We start from the raw sequence: 20,978 nt of genomic DNA on the forward strand, positions 1-20,978 counted from the left end.
TAGCCAGCATATTGCAAATGGTTTTATGCTTTAATAGGAATTATTGTAATATTCTTTAAATATTATATATTACATGAGTATATACATGATATATACATGAATATATACATGAGTATATACATGAGTATAATAGGCTCACATTTTACATGCTTGGTTCCCACTGTGGACGGTTTACTTTGAAGGGCCTGGGTACTTAGTAGGTGTGGTCTACTTAGTACTTAGTACTTAGTAGGAGGAAGCAGGACACTGGGGACAGACCCTTGTCCATAGCTGCTTCCTGAGGCGCCTCTGTCTGTGTTTCTGGGTCATGATAAGCTGATCTGCTTGGCTCCTCCACATCTTCCCTTCCTGGTCTGAAACTAGGAGTCAAAATAAATCTCTCCTCAAGTTATTCTGTCAGGTACTTTAGTCACAGGGGCAAGAAAGCTTACAGATCTACCTTATTGACACTTGGGAATAATCCCCCACACAGAGCCCACAGGACAATGGGGGGATTGATGTGCATACATAGCTGGACACTTTGTAGACCCGGTGAAGAGAAAATGTAGTAATATCCCATAATGCACTGAAAGGGAAGCATTCTGTGGGCTTCCTTTCCGTCCCATCATGCTCACAGGGCTGACAGGGAACTATAACCTGCTGTTAGTGCCCTGTCTAGCTCAGTAGAGTGTATCCTATTGTCTTTCACTGGCCTGGGATCAAAATTCAGAACCCTAGGGGTATGGAGTGTCTATGCAGTTCATACCACTTTTACGCTGTGTTCAAGTCAGATCACCGCGGGGCCAACCCCTGTAGCTTTTCTTCTTCCAGATTCCTGTTGGGCCACTAACCTTTGGTGACAGTGTTGTGCCCCTGTCCACCTTTGTTTCTTGGTAAGGTAGTCCCACTGTTTGTCATGCCAGTCTTGTTTCCCCGTGGGCTTCTGATCTTCAGTGAAATTGCGGCTTGATACCCATCAGTCATATCCCAGGGCCTACTTAACAGAGCCATCAAGAGCAAGTGGACTCTACCTGCTGCCTTCTCTATCACATGACCAAGCTTGGCACAAGAGGTTTATAATGGCATAGTTTGCCGATGGAAGTGACGACAGACAGCTGGGTGAGGCATCAAATCAGATGGTGTCTGCTAACAAATGTAATGGGGAGGAGAAGACTTTGAAGGAATATCTTTTTTTAGTGATTACATTTGTACCATTTAGCCGTTTGAGATCCTATTGTAAATGTTGCTTTGTTAGAAGTCTATACAACTCTTCACATGGGTGTCAAAATAGTTTCAGTGGAGGCGATGCTGTGGGCTGAGCGAGGCCCAGTAACTGCCTTTGCTTACAGATGGGGTTTCGTCTTTGCTTTTCTACTTCGTCCCAAGGCTGTTGCTAGTTGAGCCAGAGTTTCCCATCTTCATTACTTTACTGAGGCATTTCACACAGTCACATGGACCATGGGCATGATGTTCTTGGCTGCGTTTCTATGGGATCCCACTCTGCTCCCTTTTAATTGTTGTCCTTAAATTATGTTTGCCGAAGTCATAATTCCTCACCATACAGCAGGAGCAGGTCTGCCTGTGGTACGGTGGAGATGCTCTCTTATGGCCTGCTAAGGCTCCATCTGCAGGGCGATTTGGTTCTCCTTTACAACGGTATTTTTGAGAATGATATATGTCAGAATTTGCCAACCTGGGTAAATTCCTCTTGCCACCATGCTCCTTGGGAAGGTTGAAAGTCCCACGCGTGTGCTCCTTAAGACTTTGGGAATGAGATGTTTTCTTGGATGATGTCTTCATGTGTCCATCACAGTAATTAAGTGTCTTCTCTCATTCAACTTATTCCTTCAGAGTATTTTGCTTTGAGTCTTGAGAATGCATGAAGACATGACTGAGTAGGGTCTTGTTTTGGAAAAATGTCACTGAATGCTATCAGCTCAGAAAATTGGAGCTGGGCAGTGACATAGAATGGAAAAGTTAGGAAAAAATAGCCAATTTAAAAAAAAATGTGTAGGTTTTGCTGCAGTGCAAAATTAGGATTAGTTTTGATGTGAATGATTCAGGAAAAGAAGGAAGAAGTGGGGGGAGGAGAACAGGAATAAAGAAGTGGGGGGAGGAGAACAGGAAGGAAGAAGTTGGGGGGAGCCCATGCTTTTTTCCAATAAAGCCTCCCAAAGAATTCAGTTATTGTGAGGTAAACAGAAGGAAGATCCACAGGCTCCCCTGAACCCTTTTCAGTGGTGTGGGCTGGAGGGTAGGGAAGGTATCTATGGCCTCCATTCAAACACCAGTTCACAGGAACCCGATTTCTGTCACTACCATGTCTCCAGGCCTAACCCAGTGCCTTAAACAGGTGGCATTTAGTTATTTGTAGATCGAATATACTGCGAGATCGCAGAACCTGTAGATCCATAGAAGGCATTGAGGGTCATCACAAAATCCTTTCCCAGTTACACTGGACCACGGAACCTCCCTTTCCTCCAGGGACAGCATAATAGACTTGGGACCTTTAGAATACCCTCCAGTTTGGAATAACAGAGTTGACAATAAAGTTTAAAATTTGAACTGATCACTAAGTGAAAGAGTAGATTGTATGTGGGTCCCAGCATGTAAGGGAGGCAGAGTGAGGCTGGAGGATGGCACCCATGTGCGCTCAAATCCTCTAGGGCAGGCAGCGTGACTCCTGGAACCCTCAGTCTGCTGACCAGAACAAATGAGTAGGATAATAATTCTTTCTTGTTGGCTGTTGGGAAAAAATGGATTGCATTTAGTCCCAGTTTGGGAGAGGAGATGAAATGACGAAGTATTTATAGAAGTCTTCTGTGAGGATCACTCATAATTAATCACCACTCAGATATTTGACAGATGACCTTGGGTAGCAGGGGTGATTCTGGGTCACCTAAGTTTGAGTGGAGTCAGCTTGTCATCCTTTCAACAAATGCCAGTCATGGTTAGTCCAGGGAATGGCAGTGGGAAGCCCAGTTAAGGTCCTTTCCTCCTGGACCCGGAGGGTGTGCGTAATATAATGCTTTTACCAATGTCACTGCCTTCTATAACGTAAACTAGATTTAATTGTACACAACTCAGTTAATTGTTCTTTGGTCCTTCTATTAGCAGTCTACCCCTAAGGAGTACTTTCCCTCTCAGAATCCTGTCTGTTCTTAAGCAGCCAACAAGTGAAGCAGCACTCACAGGCTACACTGTAGCTGGAATAAAGAAGGGGACGTGGCTGCACACTCCTGGAGGCAGAGCACTCAAGAAGCTGAGTTAGGAGGATTAGGAATGTGTTCTGAGGGGAGCCTGGGCTCCACAGCAAGACTGTGTCTTAAGCAAAGAAAAACAAAATGTAAAAAGAAAAACAAAGCAAGCATTGGGGGAGAGAAAGTAACCAAATACTAAATGCCACCCCTTTCCTCTGGCAACGAGATTGGCTGGGTTCAGCAGGTAAGGGCTACACAGAATCCAACGCAATGTGGGTTTCAACTAAAGAACTGGTTATGTTGTTACTGTAACTAGGTCCCCACAGCCCTATGTGCAGAAGGAAAACAAATCTCCTGCCACCCGCCAGTATCTGAAGGCACCTTTTAACAGGGTATCTTCTACCTCAGGTAGACGGGGAAACCCTTGCTTCTACTTGAAATGATTTATAACTGCTCCCTCCCGATCACCAAGTGCCTCCAAATTAAAAGCCATTAATTAAGGCCTTACGCAGATACAAGAGATATGCACAGAGTGTTCTGTCCGCTCCAGCTCCCCCCCTCCAGGTGAGAGCTTTTCAAATTATGTGGACCGCTGGAGCCACCTGCTTGACTAAATGCAGCTCGGCCCCGGCTCGCAGCTCATCAGCGCTGTGGTGGTGCCAGCGTCGTTACTGATTTTTCTCATTTCTCCAGGGCAAATACTAATTAATGGATACAATTCACAGCTGATTAGCTGTAGTTTCTTCAGTAATTACATTCGCATACTAACTGTTCTGAAGAGGATTTCTAACCCAGTTCTTACTTCACTCTGAGCCTAATTTTTTTTCTTTTTGAATTGTTTAGGCCTTTGGTTTAATGGCCATTTTATTTTCCTTTGTTGTTCTAGGTGCTATTAGATAATAAGTGAGTTTAATCTTAAAAAAAAATACTCTCTGATAATGAGCTCTTTGCCTTAAATGGATTTCTAATTCCCCAACAAAGCCGACATTTAAATAATGTTAAAGTTGTGATACTGACTGTCAGGCAGCTGTGTGTGTGTGTGTGTGTGTGTGTGTGTGTGTGTGTGTGTGTGTGTGTGTGTGTGTGTGTAGGGGGAGTGGATTGAAGCATGGAATATATAGATTCAAATATGGGTCACATTTGATTATAGGCTTGAACATTACATGGGAAAAAAAGCAAGAGAGAGGCCTATAGGGGTTCTGTTCTGACATACTTTTAACACTGTAGAAGAATGGAGACTTGTGTGTGAGTGCATGTATGTATCTGTACTTGTGGTCTTGGGCGTATGTTTTTGAAACTACATGCCTTCAGTCAAGCCAGATAAAGGTCTTCTTTAAGGGCGCATGAGTACACCTTCCAGGTAGAGAAATATTCACCCAAATGAATCAAAGTGCTGGGGGAGAGCGTGTCTGATTGTGTGTGTGTGTGTGTGTGTGTGTGTGTGTGTGTGTGTGTTGAAGTGCCATGTGGTGGTGGATGTTACCTCTGTAGACAGAGTTTGTGTGTATGTGTTTGTGTGTATGTGTGTGTGTATGTTTGTGTGTGTATGTGTATGTGTGTATGTTTGTGTGTATGTGTGTGTATGTGTGTATGTTTGTGTGTATGTGTGTATTGTGTGTCTGTGTGTGTATGTGTGTATTGTGTGTATGTTTGTGTGTATGCATATGTGTGTTATGTGTGCGTGTGTATGTATGTGTGTGCGTATGTGTGTGTATGTATGTGTATGTGTGTATATGTGTGTGTATGTGTGTATATGTGTGTGTATGTGTGTGTATGTTTATGTATGTGTGTGTATGTGTATGTATGTATGTGTATGTATGTGTATGTGTGTATGTGTGTGTATGTATGTGTATATATGTGGGTGCATGTGTGCGTGTTGCGTGTGTGTGTGTGTGTGTTGAAGTGCCATGTGTGGATGTTACCTCTGTAGACTTACTGCACTCTGGAGCCATTAGAGTGTTTTCCTGTAAATCTTCCTTAGCTCTTGGATCCGTGACATGATAAAAAATTGAACATGTCAGTCCTGCTTCCTACAGGTTGAGAGTTGGACCAAGACACCCCACCCCTACCCCAGAAATCAGTGATATTGAAGGGAGGATTATGTTGCATTTTCATATCTGTGCATGTACTTTCTCTCTATTGGTGGTATCAGTCTACGTACATGTCTGAGTATCTGTGTACCTGTTTCTAATACTGTCCATCTGTTCACCCACCCAGCCACCCCTTCATCCACCCAGTCATTGATCTAGCAATTTATCTCTTGGGAAAAATTACACCTTTTACTTTAATGTAATTGCTGGCTTTAATATACATTAGAAAATACCTATATGCATTCCAGCCCTTAGAGACCACACCTGTGCCGCTTTTGATGCGCCAAAGGAGATGAATAGAATGCTTTACACAAGGACATCCCTTACCATTTAACCACCATGGAAATAACACAGCCCCAGATAATTATGCCCACAGAGGCTTCCCTTATTGCCAGTCTGATAGCCGAATGCTGAAAGCGAGGGAATGTGCCGACCGGACCGTCTGAACCTGAAAATACATTTCTGCCCAAATCCAAGTCTTCCATTTTGATAACAGGTCCCTGGAAGGAAAGAGCTTACATCTGAAATGCTGATCCAGTCTTATTTGCGATGCTATGAATGGGCCATTGTGTTAGGGAATAAAATAAAAATCGCCGTTTCATGGGATCCTGCTTAGTTTTTAAACCTCTTTCCACTTAATGTTACATGGAGAGATTGAATAGCACAGCCCTCAGCAGCCCCGATGGAGCAGATATGGCTGTAAGCTCTGTGGGGAGATTTTAGAAATATTCCTCAGTCTTACTTATTCGTGCCACGCCCCATTCACCAGAAAACAGAATTGGAGTCTTGGAAATTGAATTGTATCATCTTTAATTCACATTTTTAACCCACCCACACGTGTGACCCCTGTTCTGGAGGAGTAGAGTATGAAATCCCAGCATGCTTTAGAGCATTTCCAGGTGGCTTTCCAGGAACTCCTTTTCCTTCCAGCCTCTGACAAAGGCCAGTTTATAGCACGCTAGTGACCAGGTGACCAAATGGTTGTGATTGTCTCCTTCCACTGCCAGGCCGGGAAGAAACAGAACTGTATTCCAGAATTATTGACAGTGTAACTCCCTACTGTACCTGCAGAAGGCTGACTAAGGTTACAGTTTCCCATTCCCAGGTTAGCCCATGCAGCCCATTACACTTGCCCCCTTTCCCAGTCGCTCCTGAGTATTAACTAAACAACTCCAGGTTTTACTCTGCCTCCCATTAACATAAATCAATGTTTTTTTTTTTCCAGTTGGGAAATAATAACTACATGAACATGGCTGAGGCAAACAACGCCTTCTTTGCTGCCAGTGAGGTGGGTGTCTGTTCGCGTTTCTTGTGTTGTATGGATAATGTAGTGGGCTTGAAGGGAAAAACAAGATATTGGATTTCTCTCTCTTTCTCTCCTGTGACACGAGGTAACAACTTTGGAGGAAAATGGGAAAAGCCTACTGGAAAAGAAACTAACCTGACAAGACTTTATCACTGTCCACAGGCTGTTGTTAACATTTCAAAGCTTAGAAGTGAATCTCTTGATGGAAAAAAAGTACATACGCAAGCAATTATAAATGTGCAATACAAAGCGCGTGCTCTCTCTCTCTCTCTCTCTCTCTCTCTACCTCTCTCTCTCTCCCTCTCTCTCTCTCTCTCTCTCTCTCTCTCTCTCTCTCTCTCTCTCCCTCCTTCCCTCCCTCCCTCCCTCCCTCCCTCCTATCTCTCTACCTATCTTTCTCTCTCTCTCTCTGCTGGATCTGAATTTCTAAGCAGATAGCTGGGTATTTTGGAAATGTTGATAGAAAGCGTTTCGCTTCCTAGCTCTCCACGGTTAACCTCCTTGAGCATCAGAGCTTAGGCAACTATGGCCAAGCGTGTTACGGTTTCTAGAGTGACACGCAGTAAGTGCTTTGTTCGTAGAACCCCACCACCTAGCACAATGCCCAAAGTAGCAGAGATCCAATGAGAAATTATTGAGTGTCTGAGTCAATGAATAGGCTTGGTACATGATATGATTGTAGCGAGGAATTCTGGGTGAGGGGCTCTGCGCGCAGTGCCACGCTAACTCTTGCTTCTAGCTGGTTTGCAGGTCTACACGGGATAAGCATTCCTGCTGTTTGTACTGTATTTCTTACATATGACTTCCCACCTTGGTCTGGTCTTATTGGCATGCCTCCTGAAAAAAAAAAAACCCTCAAGATACTTGATTAGCTCAATCAAACGTTTTCCTAAAAGGACAGATCGTGCGAGATTTAACATTTTCAAACAAGAACAAACAGAAGAATGAAATCAGTCCAAATGGAGCAGTTCCTCTGTGTCTCGAGCAATAAAAAAAAAAGTCTCTTTCATTTTCCAAATACATTCAGCTATAGGAGAGTGAACTAACTTGACCCCAGAGATTGAAAATAATAATGGCTTTGCAAATGATCTCGGTCCGGGCGAGCAAGTGATACGAAAGAAATTAATGTCTAAAAATTATTAGCGTAAGCTCAGACTGGAAGTGAGGGTCTTTGTAGATTAATCATTTTCCAGCGAGCATCATGCCTCCAACCGGAAGACAGGGTAGACGTAGGAATACTGCTTTGGCACTGGCTGCTGGGCCGTTTGGGATAATGAGTGCAAACCCCATCTGTAAGGACAACATGATGTTTCATTCTGTGGGGTTTTTTTTTTCTCCTCTACATTTGAATCAAACGTTGATGAAAGCTGGTACTGCCAGCAGCTGCTCAGAAACAATTTAATTCCAGCTGTGATAATTCACCGTGTCAGACGTCGGCTGCTCTGTGTTGGTACAACAGAACTCTCCAGATTTGCATTCTTATCAAAAGGAACAAATGTTTCGAACATTTCTGCACAGATGGTATTTAGCCGTGTACACACTACTGTAGCATGTTCAAGGTAAACACTGAGGAGTCAGTATCTGTAAGAATTGATCACATCAACCCCAAATGGTTAATCTGACCCAAAGCCTGCACCCCCCCAATTCATGGCCGATGGGATTTGTGGCGTTTTTTATCCTCTCAGAAAACGATGTTTTGGATCAGAGGTGCTTAATATTATATTTGATATTTTACCTCTTTCCTCCCTGGAAGGCCTCGCATGTGATATTTTACCTCTCCTTAAAGGTAGTTAAGGTTTTAGCATCTCCTTGGTTACATATTCCAATGTTAGTTCATTGTGCTGTTTTATTAGGCCAGTGCAGACAGATATTGCTTCTAAGTTAAAATTAATGTGTCTTTAAAAAAATTATGCCGCAGGGACAGATTATATATAACATTGCCCTCTCTATATTCCTTAACAAAAATAAAAATTGAAAACGTCTTTAATTTTGACTGCCTGGCCTGAGGTGTGCTTTATACCGGAGTTTAAAATCTTACATAATAGCTTCACTGCGTGTCTTTCCCAAGATCAAAAATAAAGCCAGGGTGAATGCAAACGTGCCACATTATGGTTCTCGCCTAATTTCCCAATCACAGCATTAAAAGTAAATTTATCTTTTTTTCTTTAACATCTTAATGAGTGCAAACTAATTCAGGAAGACTTTAGGTTGGCATGCGGCAAAGCCCGCATCTTGCCTGAGATCAGTTTCCTTTCCAATGGACAATGTCCTGCAGACAACACTAGGGACCGGGGTACTCCTAAGTTTGGAATTCACACGTCGTCTTCATGTTTTCTCTCTGTGTCATGATTACCCTGACCGTTTTTAAAGCCCTTTAAATATTTATTGAAATAATATTTCAAGTGTTAATTACAGTGGTAATGAAAACAGCCAAATGCCACATATCAAGAATGAGTGTTTATCCGTATTGTTAATGTGATATGTTAGATTTCATTAAGCAGTAATGGGGTAGCAAATGACTCACAAATTACAGTTACATCTGTTACTAGGACCACATTAGTGCCAAGATAACAGCGAACGCAGCCATAGGGTTATGTTCATTAGCCAACCCGTGTTTGTGGCCAATTTATCCCTTTGTTGCTAGGAACTCAGGGTACCACAGAAAGAACCTGGCACGGAAGGAGGGCACCCTTGCAGGTCCGCCCACGTCAGAGTATCAAATGCTTCACTCTGGCTCTCAAAAAGCTTTATTAGGTTTAAAAGTTTTTTTTATTGAGTCTACCAAGGTGCTCAAGGTGGCACCACTCACCCTGCCACAGATTCCCAGAGTTCTCGAGTTCGTTCTTTCTGGTGAGCTGCAAGTAACAGTTGTCAGGTTCTCTGTGCAAGAACTGTTTTTGTGTTGAACGCCCCCTCCCCAGCTTCCATAGAGTTTGTTTCTCTTTCCTTTCAGGTGGTTATTATATAGCATCAAAATTGAGAGATGATGATTTTCAATTCTTAATTAGGTCTCTCTATCAATAATAACAGGCTCCGATTACCCCATGCCAGTTCCCTCTTTCAGATACTATTAATAATAAATGAACTACATCTGTGACCCTCTTAGCTAAGAATAAAAGATAAATATGGGTGGCCCCCAGATCCCGTGCCTCACCAAAATGTAGGTGCACATGTATATATAGAATAATCATCATCTTCTTCGTCACCTTGGATCTTGGTGTCTTCTCTCTCCCCACATAGCTCGCATGGTAAAATAGAAGGCAGCCTTGATATTCTTCAAAGACCCTACTTTAAAACCCAGCCTGAAGAGCATCAGAAGCATTCACAGATAACACAGATAACAATGCACTAAGATTTGCTTAGGTTTTAAGACAGGACATATGTCTAATAAGGTGATTAGGTGATGTCCCTGTGCTTAGGGAAGCTATGTCAACATGACTTTGAGCTCTCTGGGTAGTCTTTAGAAACCTGCTAGATGTTGTTTTGAGAAATGCATATGGAAATGCTCACGTAAAAGAAAACAATCTTCCTTAACAGTTCCAATAAAAGCACTGGCATCTTTTAGTAGGAGCAACAGTAAGTCTTACAGAAAATGTTGCCCGGCACAGTAAGAGTTTCCATAGATGCATTTATTATACTTGGGAATATGCCAATAAAGGAGAAACCGAAACCCAAATTTAATATTACTTGTTATGCCAGAAAGTAAACACCTGTAATGTTCACTTCAGGGTTAATGTTGTGTGTGTGTGTGTGTGTGTGTGTGTGTCCCCAAAATGTCAGCGTTTTATGAAGCATGTGGCTCGTGTAAGCGATTTGAGCTGTTTCACTAACATATCAATAAAGTGGCAATTTGTTATATAGCCAAATTTAATGTTGCCGATGCTCAACTAACAACAAAGACAGATGTTGCTAATTAAGTACGCATTAAAACACTGTTAATACTGATACTCCATTAAAACCATATGATAATGAGACTTAAATCTTTAATCAGAATGATCAGCAAAACTTTATATATGGAAATCTGTGTTTAAGATGTTTTCCTGTTGAGAAATAAATATTTGGCCTAGATACATAGTCTTTCTTGTTTCCTCCAAGGAGGGATAAAAGACAGGAACTGACTGGAAGGGTATCTGTATTCTGTTCCCTTTCAGCAGACATTCCACACGCCAAGCCTTGGGGATGAAGAGTTTGAAATTCCGCCGATCACGCCTCCTCCAGAGTCAGACCCCACCCTGGGCATGCCCGATGTACTGCTACCCTTTCAGACACTCAGCGATCCGTTGCCTTCCCAGGGAAATGAGTTCACACCCCAGTTTCCCCCTCAGAGCCTGGATCTTCCTTCCATCACAATCTCAAGGAATCTGGTGGAGCAAGATGGTGTGCTTCATAGCAACGGGCTGCATATGGTAAGCACTCCGTTCATTACCTGGGACTACGCTTTGCCATTCGTCTTCAGGGGAAGCATCTGCGAAGCTCTGTTCAGAGATAACCGTGTCCGTGGACTGGTGGCCACTTAGATAATGCTCCGATGGCCGCCCCCTAACCGTAGGTCAAACTAGACTGATATGTGGTATTGGGTGATTGATGGTCACAGAGGATGGCCAACCAGAGTCTTCCAAATATGAAATGAACTTTAGGAAGGCTGCTTGCTTACTGCTTTGAAAGAGGCGTGTCTTCCTGGCCTTTGTTTTAGTGTGGAGTTGTGCTTGAAGTGAGAGCCTACTCAGGCGAGCCTTTGAACATGGAAGCCCGTCTTAGGTGTCCAAGTCTTTTGAACTTGTTGAATTAGAGCATAATGTGTATGGTACATGGTTGGTTCTCATCTCCAACCAAAAATCAAACTGATACAGAAGAATGGGGGTGGGTGGGTAGCTCTTCTTATAACCATTGTGTATGGTACATGGTTGATTCTTATCTCCGAACAAATATCAAACTGATAGAGAAGAATGGGGTGGGGGTGGGGGCTCCGCTTATAACCAGCAGTGGAAAACATGGCCTGTGTTATTGTGTGAAATACCCCCAATTGCATTATTTATTGTCAAAACATCGAATAAGGCACTCTAGAGAGCAAAGATTACTAATGAGATATTTCTATTTCTATTTTTCTTAGTGTGCAATTATGGTCAGCAATCACTCGAGTAAATCTGTTTTAAGTATTTTCAACTCTTCTGCCGGGATTGTGTCTTTTCCTTCTAGCACAGTATACAATGTACTTGTGTCTGCGGAGGTGAAGCACTAACCAGGCATCTTAAAATGAGATTAATCATTTATAGGGCTCTCTCTTCTTTAAACCCTGATAAAGCGAGACAGATGTGTGGGTAGAACGAAAACAAATCCTATTGCTTGTTTACATATTTCCCTGTGCATGAGGACCCTGCCAGTGGTGTTTGTTGGTTTTATTTTTAATTCCCCAGATAACAACGCACAGTTGCAAAATATGTAGTGGATTAACAGTGCAAAGATTCAGTGTGCTTTCTGAAATGTAAGATTACTTTCCCAAATAGGATTGCAGCAACATAATTTTCTCCGCCTGTGATCTTTTGTGTTTGAGCTGAACATAAGGGTTTTCATTTTTCCTTTTTTTTTTTTTTTTTTTTTTTTTTTTTGGTCAGAGGCAAATGCAGTGAGCAAGCAGGAAGTAGTCATTAAGTATTCATAAATGTTCCCTGACATCACAAATAATTGTTTCCTGTGGACTTTCTTACAGTTTTCTTCCTTTGACACTGGAAAGGGGGGTTCCATCTTCCTCTGCAGTCTAGCTTGTAATATACTTGGAAAATAATAAAGATAAAAAGGGTGTTTAGTCACCAAGGGAGTTTACTAGGGCCGGCCATATTTATGGATGCTCAGCAAGGCTCATTCAAGTTGCAGAAATACTTAAAAGACCATATAATATATGCTAAAATGTGTACTTTATTAAATTGGTAAATATTTATTAGTAATATAAGAATCTGCCTTTAAATTAAACATCTGATGAATTACCTTGCCTCAAAGCTATAAAACTGTTATTGCTGCTATAAAAAAGTGTAAAGGAGGCATTTTGACTATGAAATTTCATTTCATGGTCAATTGAATTTACTATATTGGAAAGAGCTAAAGATGGAATCATAAAATAATTATGATATTCACATACACTTAAAGACGATGCTTTCCCGGGCTGCCGTTGGAAGCAAGGACTCAATTTTTAATGCTTCTTTTGTAATGTATGGCTAATCAGTAAAGCAGTTCAATTATTCCATTGATTTTTTTTTTAAAGTATAAGTACTTTAAGTGCCGGCTCTTGTGTTTACGTGGGCCGCATCCTGGTTTATGGCTCCTGGTTTGAAGTTCTGCTCCACCCGAAAGCTATTTATTTGCGCTTGAAGCAAACTAATCTTGTTGGAAATTCTAGTCGAATTTCACCTTGAAAAATGTCATGGGGTTTTAAATCACAAATGTTGAGAAAAATAAAATGGACCAGGGCAGAATTATGATGAATACAGTGTGTCGTTGGCTTTGTTCTGAGGATTCCTGACATGCTCACCTGTAAACTTGAATTCAGAATTGCCAGAGGCATGGTTAAAAATGGGTTATGTCAAGGCTCCTCTCTATCTCCCTGTGGGTACCAAGGTGGCGGCTACATCATAATACTCAGCAGAAGCCTCCTCTGAGATTTCCTATAGGAAGGTCGACACAGAAAAATAAATAATACTGTGTACGTCATGCATGCAGCGTCCTAGGGCCCATGGGTCCATACCTTAATGCAAGTAACAAGTTTTATTATCCAAATGAACATGGCTGGCTGTGAGGGATTGCTGTGGTGAATTAAGCCTATCATCTAAGAAGAAAAGCCAGTTTGTTTATGTCATAGCGGACCAGCTTTTCCTCAGAGCTCTGTCAGCGTTGCTTTAGCAAGACTGACAGTTCGTCAGAGGACTGATTAGCCGCCTAATGATAGGCAACGAGCACAGTGTGTTTATCTTTCTTAAATTTATGCTGTTATATTTTTAAAAAACCAGAATGCAGAAGCAAAAGGGGAGAGGTTAAAAAGAGCCCAGTGATTAGCATTCACATTTCAGAAAATGCAAATACCCCTCTGGTGTTCCAGGGAACTGCCGAAAAAATCCAAGGTTCTGTGCGTTTGCATCTTCAAAGAGCAACCTCGATTTGCTGGGGGTGGGCACAGAGGTTTTAAAACAAGATGTGGTTGTCAGGTCGAAATCAACAGGAGATTTTTACTTAAAAATTTGTTACCTCTAAGCATTATTGTCAGTTAGCCGATCATCTAGAAATTATTTTAATCTACAGGAGATTGCGATTCTGAGAACCGATGATGTGAGCTCCAAAGGTTTCTTTTCTTTCTTTTTTTTTTTTTAACACCTCTCTATAATCTGCCCAGCCTGCTGAGTAGCACCGACATCAGTAGTACATCAATTTCAGAAAGTGGATTATTTTTACTAGACAGCTATTGTGACATATTGGGTCAGTCATAAATGAAAGATATTCATGCAAGCATGCAATACTTGTAATGAAGTCTCACTCTGACCTTCTGTATGATTGATTCTGTAATTTAGTTTTCTCAGGCAGTGCCTGAAATGAAATGAAATCATGTTGAACAAGTTTTGAATACCCACAGTGCACCAGGAGAAGAAAAATCTGCAGCCCCAGAGGCTTGAGCGAGAGCAGATGAACGATTTATCTCCATGCTATTATAGCCTTTGCCAGCATTCAACATTTCTTTCTTTTTTTTTCTTTCTTTTTTTTTTCTTATTTGGCTTAAGTACTTAATTCTGCAGGTAGCTGCAAATGGGAAAATAAAATGCTGTTCAGATTTAAAATGACAGGACAGGAGTATGTGCAGGGGACTGATAAAATATCTTGAATAGAACTGACCTTTCATGTAGCTGAAAGTTACTGGGGGATTCATTCTCATAATTACCATATAGATTATTTTTATTTCTTTGCCGCAATGAAACATTTCAGAGAGCAGGGCTGCTGATTGAATGAAAATTGAACTTGTTAACGTTCTTTTCAGCTCAGCCTGTTGTACATAACAGGAGGTTAGCTTTGATGAGTTTCAAAATTCTCTTTGATATCGAAGAAACGGACAGTGAAGTAATTGTCTCTAGTTTGATATTTTTGTATGCCCCCCCCAATCGAGAATTTATAAAACACACTGATAATTCACGTACATTTTCTGCCTACATTATGTTCCTGTGTGGAGGGCCCGCGCGTCCTGTTTGATGTTGCATTGGATTTAATTGTGATAACTTGTGTGTGTGGAAAATGCTGGTGGATACCGTAGCACATCAAAGGGAGTGGTTGAAAATTGAAAAGGGAGGAGGTGGTGGGAGAGCATTTGAGTGTGAAGTGTCTAAATCTGCTCAGGTGAGAGAGCCAAGGCTGTGAAGGGACTCAGGCAGCAGAGTAGAAGCGTTTGTTTCACATGCTAATAACATGCCTAACTCGCAGTGCTGGTAGGTATCACTTGTGATCAGAAAAGTGGGAGTTTATCAGAATGACATGTCTAAAATTACCAAGCATATTTTACAAGGTCCTTTTTTTTCCACACACAATTGGCATGGTTCTAATTTTGACTAAGTCATGAAATGATTTTTCTCACTATCTTAAAAAAAAAAACAGCCAACCAAAAACCTTACTTTCAAAGAAATAGCCCACTACCAATTAATACATTGTTTTTAGTAATGTCGCTTAATGTCTTACAGATAAAACAGTTATTTCATGGGTCATTAATGTGTTTAATGTGTGGAACGTTCTATTAAAACAAGCCCTTATTATTATTATAAACATGTTCATTCCCCTTGTCAACAGAGGCTGTACAGCTGAAGTTCGTAGGATGGTTACCACTGAGCCATTGGGGACTGGCGAGTCCTCATACAGATTGAATGATGGCCGTGCCTGTGTATTTTAAGTTGAGTTGCTGTCAAAATCCATTTTCATTGTTAGTTAACAATGAGAAAGGAGCAAACGCCTCACTTTTAGTAGACAAGGCCTCAACAGTACAAAATCCAAATTATGACGCTGAAGCCCACTAACCGCTTGCAAAATCTCCCAGAGCACCTACTAAGCGCTTCAAGACTATTAATTACCTGAATCATACTGCTTATAATGTGGTGTTTTGTTATTGCTGTTTTGTTTTTTTGTTTTTGATAACCAAGTGACTCCTCCATGGAATCTCAACTCTCACAGTCTGAGGGCTTAAAGCTGTCCGTTACAGAAGACACCTTTCATAAAAGCTCTTGCTCTGTGCTGGACCGGCTGCCAAATATGCCAGGTCCAGAGAGCCTCGAACCATCCAGTGCTTAAAATATTCTCTCTGCTTGGCCTGTAAATACCACTGGCCCTCATGCCATGGGCGAGGCACCATCTTTAAGGTCAGAGGCAGTGTGGTCTATAGAAGCAGGCGTACGCTAGGAACCAATAAACACAGTTAGCTGTTGGGCGGTGCTGTCCATGGTAGCTCGCTTGGTTTGTCAGATTGCAAGGGTCACTACTCTTCAACATGGCCAGTTTATTTTTCACGTCTCTTCTTGGTAGCTGGTATCTATCATCTGTGGTTGAATGTTGCCAGACCTCAGCAGCGATGGGGGACTATGGGGGCACCATTTTACCATGCTCAGATTTCTGAATACAACTTGACAGGATGGCATAGTATGTGTTAGAGGCAAAAGCCACTCTGTGCGGTTATCCTAGATCCTTACTGTTACCTGCCGCCATCTTGGTGGGGGTGCCCTTTGTGTATTAGTACCGCCCTACCTGACACCCTCCAGAGTAGAATCTCTAGGAGGGCAGCAACCTCACTGCTGCTGCTTGTTGGCCTCTGTGGACAGACCTTGGGGCTAGAGCGATTTCATCTCTCCAATACGTGAGTGAACGGAAGGACAGTGGAAGAGCGCTCATTCATTACAAGGCGTTCTTGACCGCAACACTGAATGAAAGGGAAGGAAATTTACCTATAAACAGGCGGGAAGCTGGAATTCCTCTTGAAAAACTTAATATAGGATTGAAGGGAATAAGAATGGCCCTGACTGGCTTGAGACCCCATATAAACAACAATGCCAACCAACCAGAGCTTCCAGGGACTAAACCACTACCCAAAGACTATACATGGACTGACCTAGGGCTACCCTGGGCTCCAACCTCATAGGTAGCAATGAATAGTCTAGTAAAAACACCAGTGGAAGGGGAAGCCCTTGGTCCTGCCAAGACTGAACCCCCAGTGAACGGGGGGAGGGCGGTAATAGGGGGAGGATGGGGAAGGGAACACCCATAGAGAAGGGGAGGGGGAAGGGTTAGGGAGATGTTTGCCTGGAAACCGGGAAGGGTAATAACAATTGAAATGTAAATAAGAAATACCCAATTTAATAAAGATGGAGGAAAATAAAAGAATGGCCCTGACTCTTCGAAGACAGCGTAGCTTCACCATTAGGAGAGTGAGTGGTCTACCCTGCAGTGTTGGATAAGAAACTCTTGACATTGTTTTATTTTATTTTGCTAAGAAGCCATTAAAATTAGATTGTTGTGCATAAAACTCAAGTGTGGGCAAGTCATAAACCTGAGTCTTGTGTGATCATGAGGCTGAGCGTGGTGATCGAGTAAAACTGAACAGTGTAGACATTATGATGAATGGTGAGTTGGAATGGCGGCTTGAAAGATGCTGCACCTGACAGGAGCTTAGCCTTCTCTTGCAGAAGCTCCAAGTTTGCCAACTTCAGGGAATTGGCTGCCTCTGGTCTCCATAAGACACCTACACTCAGGTGCCTGTACCCTGTACCACACACAGACTTGCAATTGAACATAGGGAAAATTTTAAAAACAAATTCGTAGGACAGGAGTGTGGTTCTCATTGGTTTGCTTATTTAAGGCAGTTGCTTCACAGACTACGGAGTTAGAGACATTACTGGCTAAGCATTACAGTTCGCTCGATTGTTGTTAATTTATAAATAAAATTTTAGCATTGCTATAGGACTAAGTAATTGAGCATAAAATTGCTGGCCTAAATTTTGTATTTGTAGTTACTCTGGTATTTTTTTTAATACAATATAATATTTATTACAAGCAATTGTTTAATTATTCCAGTTTCTCGGGAAATATTGATTAAACACTGGCTCAGTGGAAATCTATTTAGTTACACTGTCTCATATCTGGGTTATTTGCTTCTTAATTGGATGCTGTCCTCCAGTGTGAAAACCTGATGCTGGGTTGTTGAGAGAATATTGACCCGACAGTGCAGATAGAAGGCACAGAAATGCATTTGCATATGAAATTTAAAACGCCTTTTACAATGAGATCAACGGAGATGGAAGGAAGAACCATTTAATGAATGTATGCATTTAAAATGGAAAAATAATATGTAATATTTCAGGTTAAAAAATTCAAAAGCATATAGCTAACATTTGGGGAAAACATTAGGGGAGATATTTCTTTTTTATACCAAGGTAAGTTGCTGCTCAATGCTTTAATGAATGTGTGGAAAAGATTTAAATATGAATGTGAGTTCAGTTTTCCTTGCTTGGGAAATGAAAGCTCACTGTATCAATCCACCCGCATCCCCACCCCACCCTACCCCTCCCCACACACAAGCCCACCTTAGTTCTATGTGAGATTTGCAGTCATGGTTCTGTAATGGGGACTTACATAGCCAGGAAGGTTTGCTCAGTTGTCTTTTGGAGTTGGTAAGTCAAGGAGAACCTTTTGTTGGGGGATAATGTTTCTATTATACCTTTCTTTTGCCTGTAACAAGGGAAAGCAGACATTGTGCTATTAATTTAGGAAGGTTCCAGGGTTCATAGAACCACATTGCAACTTCTTCCTTTTGGTAGTTATCCGGTGTTTGGGTCAGCACCAAACAGTGGGCTTAGTCCTTCCTTATTTTAGTAAAGAGTCATTTCTTCTATTAATTACTTCTCATAATAATTCTTCTTCCTACTAATATAAATTATCCCCATTTTACCAGTTTGATTTAGAGTCAGGAGAGACAGCTCAGTCTACTACTCTCATAGAGGACTAGAGTTTGGATCTCCATACCCATACTGGATGACTCACAGAAGCCTGTAATTCCAGCTCCCTGGGACCCAGTGCCCTCTTCTGGCTTCTCCCAGGTACCTGCACTCATGTGTGCATATTTAAACACATACACACACACACACACACACACACACACACACACACACACACACACACACACCACGATTTAAATAATAAAAATAAGTCTTAAATACTGTTCACTTACATGATTAATATTTAACAATAGGCAGGGTTTCAGATGATTTAAGAAAGCACAGGACTACTGCCAGGAATAGTCATTGCCTAGACTCCAGTTGGAAAAGTGAAGAGGCCCCTTGACCAGGTACGGGGAGAAGCAATCCTCAGAGCAGTGACCCTTTTGTTGGGAGGCATGCAGATATCGTGGTACGTCCAGGCCAGCAGGTAGCCAACCATACTTCCCTCTAAGAGCAGTCTGTCCATCCCTGAAGACTTTCTACAGTTGAGTATTAGTCCTTGAGTTGTCTCCAACCACAGATCGAGGTAGTCACCTAGACATGTATACGGAATCGCTTGAATTGACTGCCTAGGAGGAATGGTCAGTTCTATTTAGTTAGAATGAATGATCCAGGAGGCAGAAGACACACTATGGGACATCCATTGAACAATCGGAAGCATCCTTGTATGCTGTCATCCAGATGTCCCAGACAAGTCCGTCAGATCCATCATTTTCTAGCCATTATCTGTCTTGCAGCCCAGGGATCCTGGTGCTCTGCCCTGTGTTGGCAACATCCAGTCTGCCGTGTAGTGCTATGTCCTGCTCTGTTCCTTGTACCTCCAAAAGAGGTCACCTCTTTTCGGTGTGTGCTGCTCCTTTCCCTGGCTATTGATTTCTGCCTCCTTTTGTACCTTAGCTCTGGGGGGCGCTTTGTCAGGGAAGTGTCTTGCCATCTCCCGACCTTGTCCACTCTGACCCATTGCCATCTGTCCACTCCTGTCTATGTCTCCTAACCCTGCCCTGAGCACCTGCGAGCATACTCTGTGCTGTCTCCCTCAGCTTGTGCATGCAGGTCTCTTGTCCTGAAGCATGACTTTTTCCTCTGGTGATAAATGAATATTACCTGTGGTTTGCTGGTGGGACTTTTATCTAGTGTGAGTGAGCTCCTAGGTTGGAAGTCAGAACCACAAGATAAAATTAAGCAGACAAATATATAAACAAATAATGTTGCAAAGGTTACTGGCATTCAAATCGCATTGCTTATAGCAGTCTCTTAGAAAGCAGTACTAATTTTGTCTGTATAAGTTGATCACTGACAAGTCTTTTAAGACCTAATTTTATAGGAGAGAATTGGTTTATAAAAACATGTTAGATTTCTTTGGGCTTTGTTTGGAGTTATCTCATTCCTAGTAGGAAGAACTATGAGCTGTTTTGAAGAAGAACATAGAAATTCTTCTGACCTGTGCTCTGTTGCAGTAGATGTGGAGAACCAACCTTATTTCTGTTAAATATCTGAAAGATTTTCTCGTTTCCAAAGACTACATCTTAAAATATTGAGAATTAAATGCTCAAGAATTAACATTAAAAAAGGAAGTCCTAAGATAAATTTGTTTTGTGGTACCAGGGATTGGAAACAGTACCCATCCTGTGGTAGACAAGCACTCTAGTACTGAGCTACATCCCAGCTTGGACATCTTTTAAAGATTACTTTTTAAATAGAGAATGACTGGACGTATTGGGGCTCAGGTATTGCTGAGGAGCTGTTAATAATTGATGTCCCTATTGAAACGTAAACCTCTATACTCTAGACTGTATAGTATTGCAGTATATAATCTAGACTGTATAGTACATGCAGTATATACTGTCAACTGTATAGTATGTGCACTATATACTCTAGCCTGTATAGTATTGCAGTATATACTCTAGCCTGTATAGTATACTCTAGACTGTACAGTATGTGCAGTATATACTCTAGACTGTATAGTACATGCAGTATAACCTCTAGACTGTATAGTATCTGCAGTATATAATCTAGCCTGTGTAGTATTGCAGTATATAATCTAGCCTGTATAGAATTGCAGTATAAACTCTAGACCATGTAGTATTGCAGTATAATCTCTAGAATGTATAGTATACTCTAGACTGTATAGTAAGTGCAGTATATACTCTAGACTGTATAGTATTGTAGTATATACTCTAGACTGTATAGTATACTCTAGACTGTATAGTATGTGCAGTATATACTCTAGACTGTGTAGTATACTCTAGACTGTATAGTATGTGCAGTATATACTGTCGACTGTATAGTATGTGCAGTATATACTGTCGACTGTATAGTATGTGCAGTATATACTGTCGACTGTATAGTATGTGCAGTATATACTGTCAACTGTATAGTATGTGCACTATATACTCTAGCC

The 20,978-nt window shown here is 41.6% G+C and overlaps 1 protein-coding gene across 4 annotated transcripts in view; it reads left to right on the forward strand.

The window, feature by feature from the left end:
- The window catches only part of Tox3 (TOX high mobility group box family member 3), a 108,484-nt gene that overhangs the window by 72,196 nt on the left and 15,310 nt on the right, over positions 1 to 20,978 (forward strand). For 2 of the 4 annotated variants that reach the window (NM_001399200.1, XM_087594083.1), the window contains 2 exon segments: positions 6,495 to 6,557; positions 10,727 to 10,981. In NM_001399200.1, coding sequence (NP_001386129.1) covers positions 6,495 to 6,557; positions 10,727 to 10,981 — 318 coding nt within the window. 4 annotated transcript variants of the gene reach the window in all.

The sequence above is a fragment of the Rattus norvegicus genome, chromosome 19 (genome assembly GCF_021556685.1).
Source record: "Rattus norvegicus strain SHRSP/BbbUtx chromosome 19, alternate assembly SHRSP_T2T, whole genome shotgun sequence".
Lineage (NCBI taxonomy): Eukaryota > Metazoa > Chordata > Mammalia > Rodentia > Muridae > Rattus > Rattus norvegicus.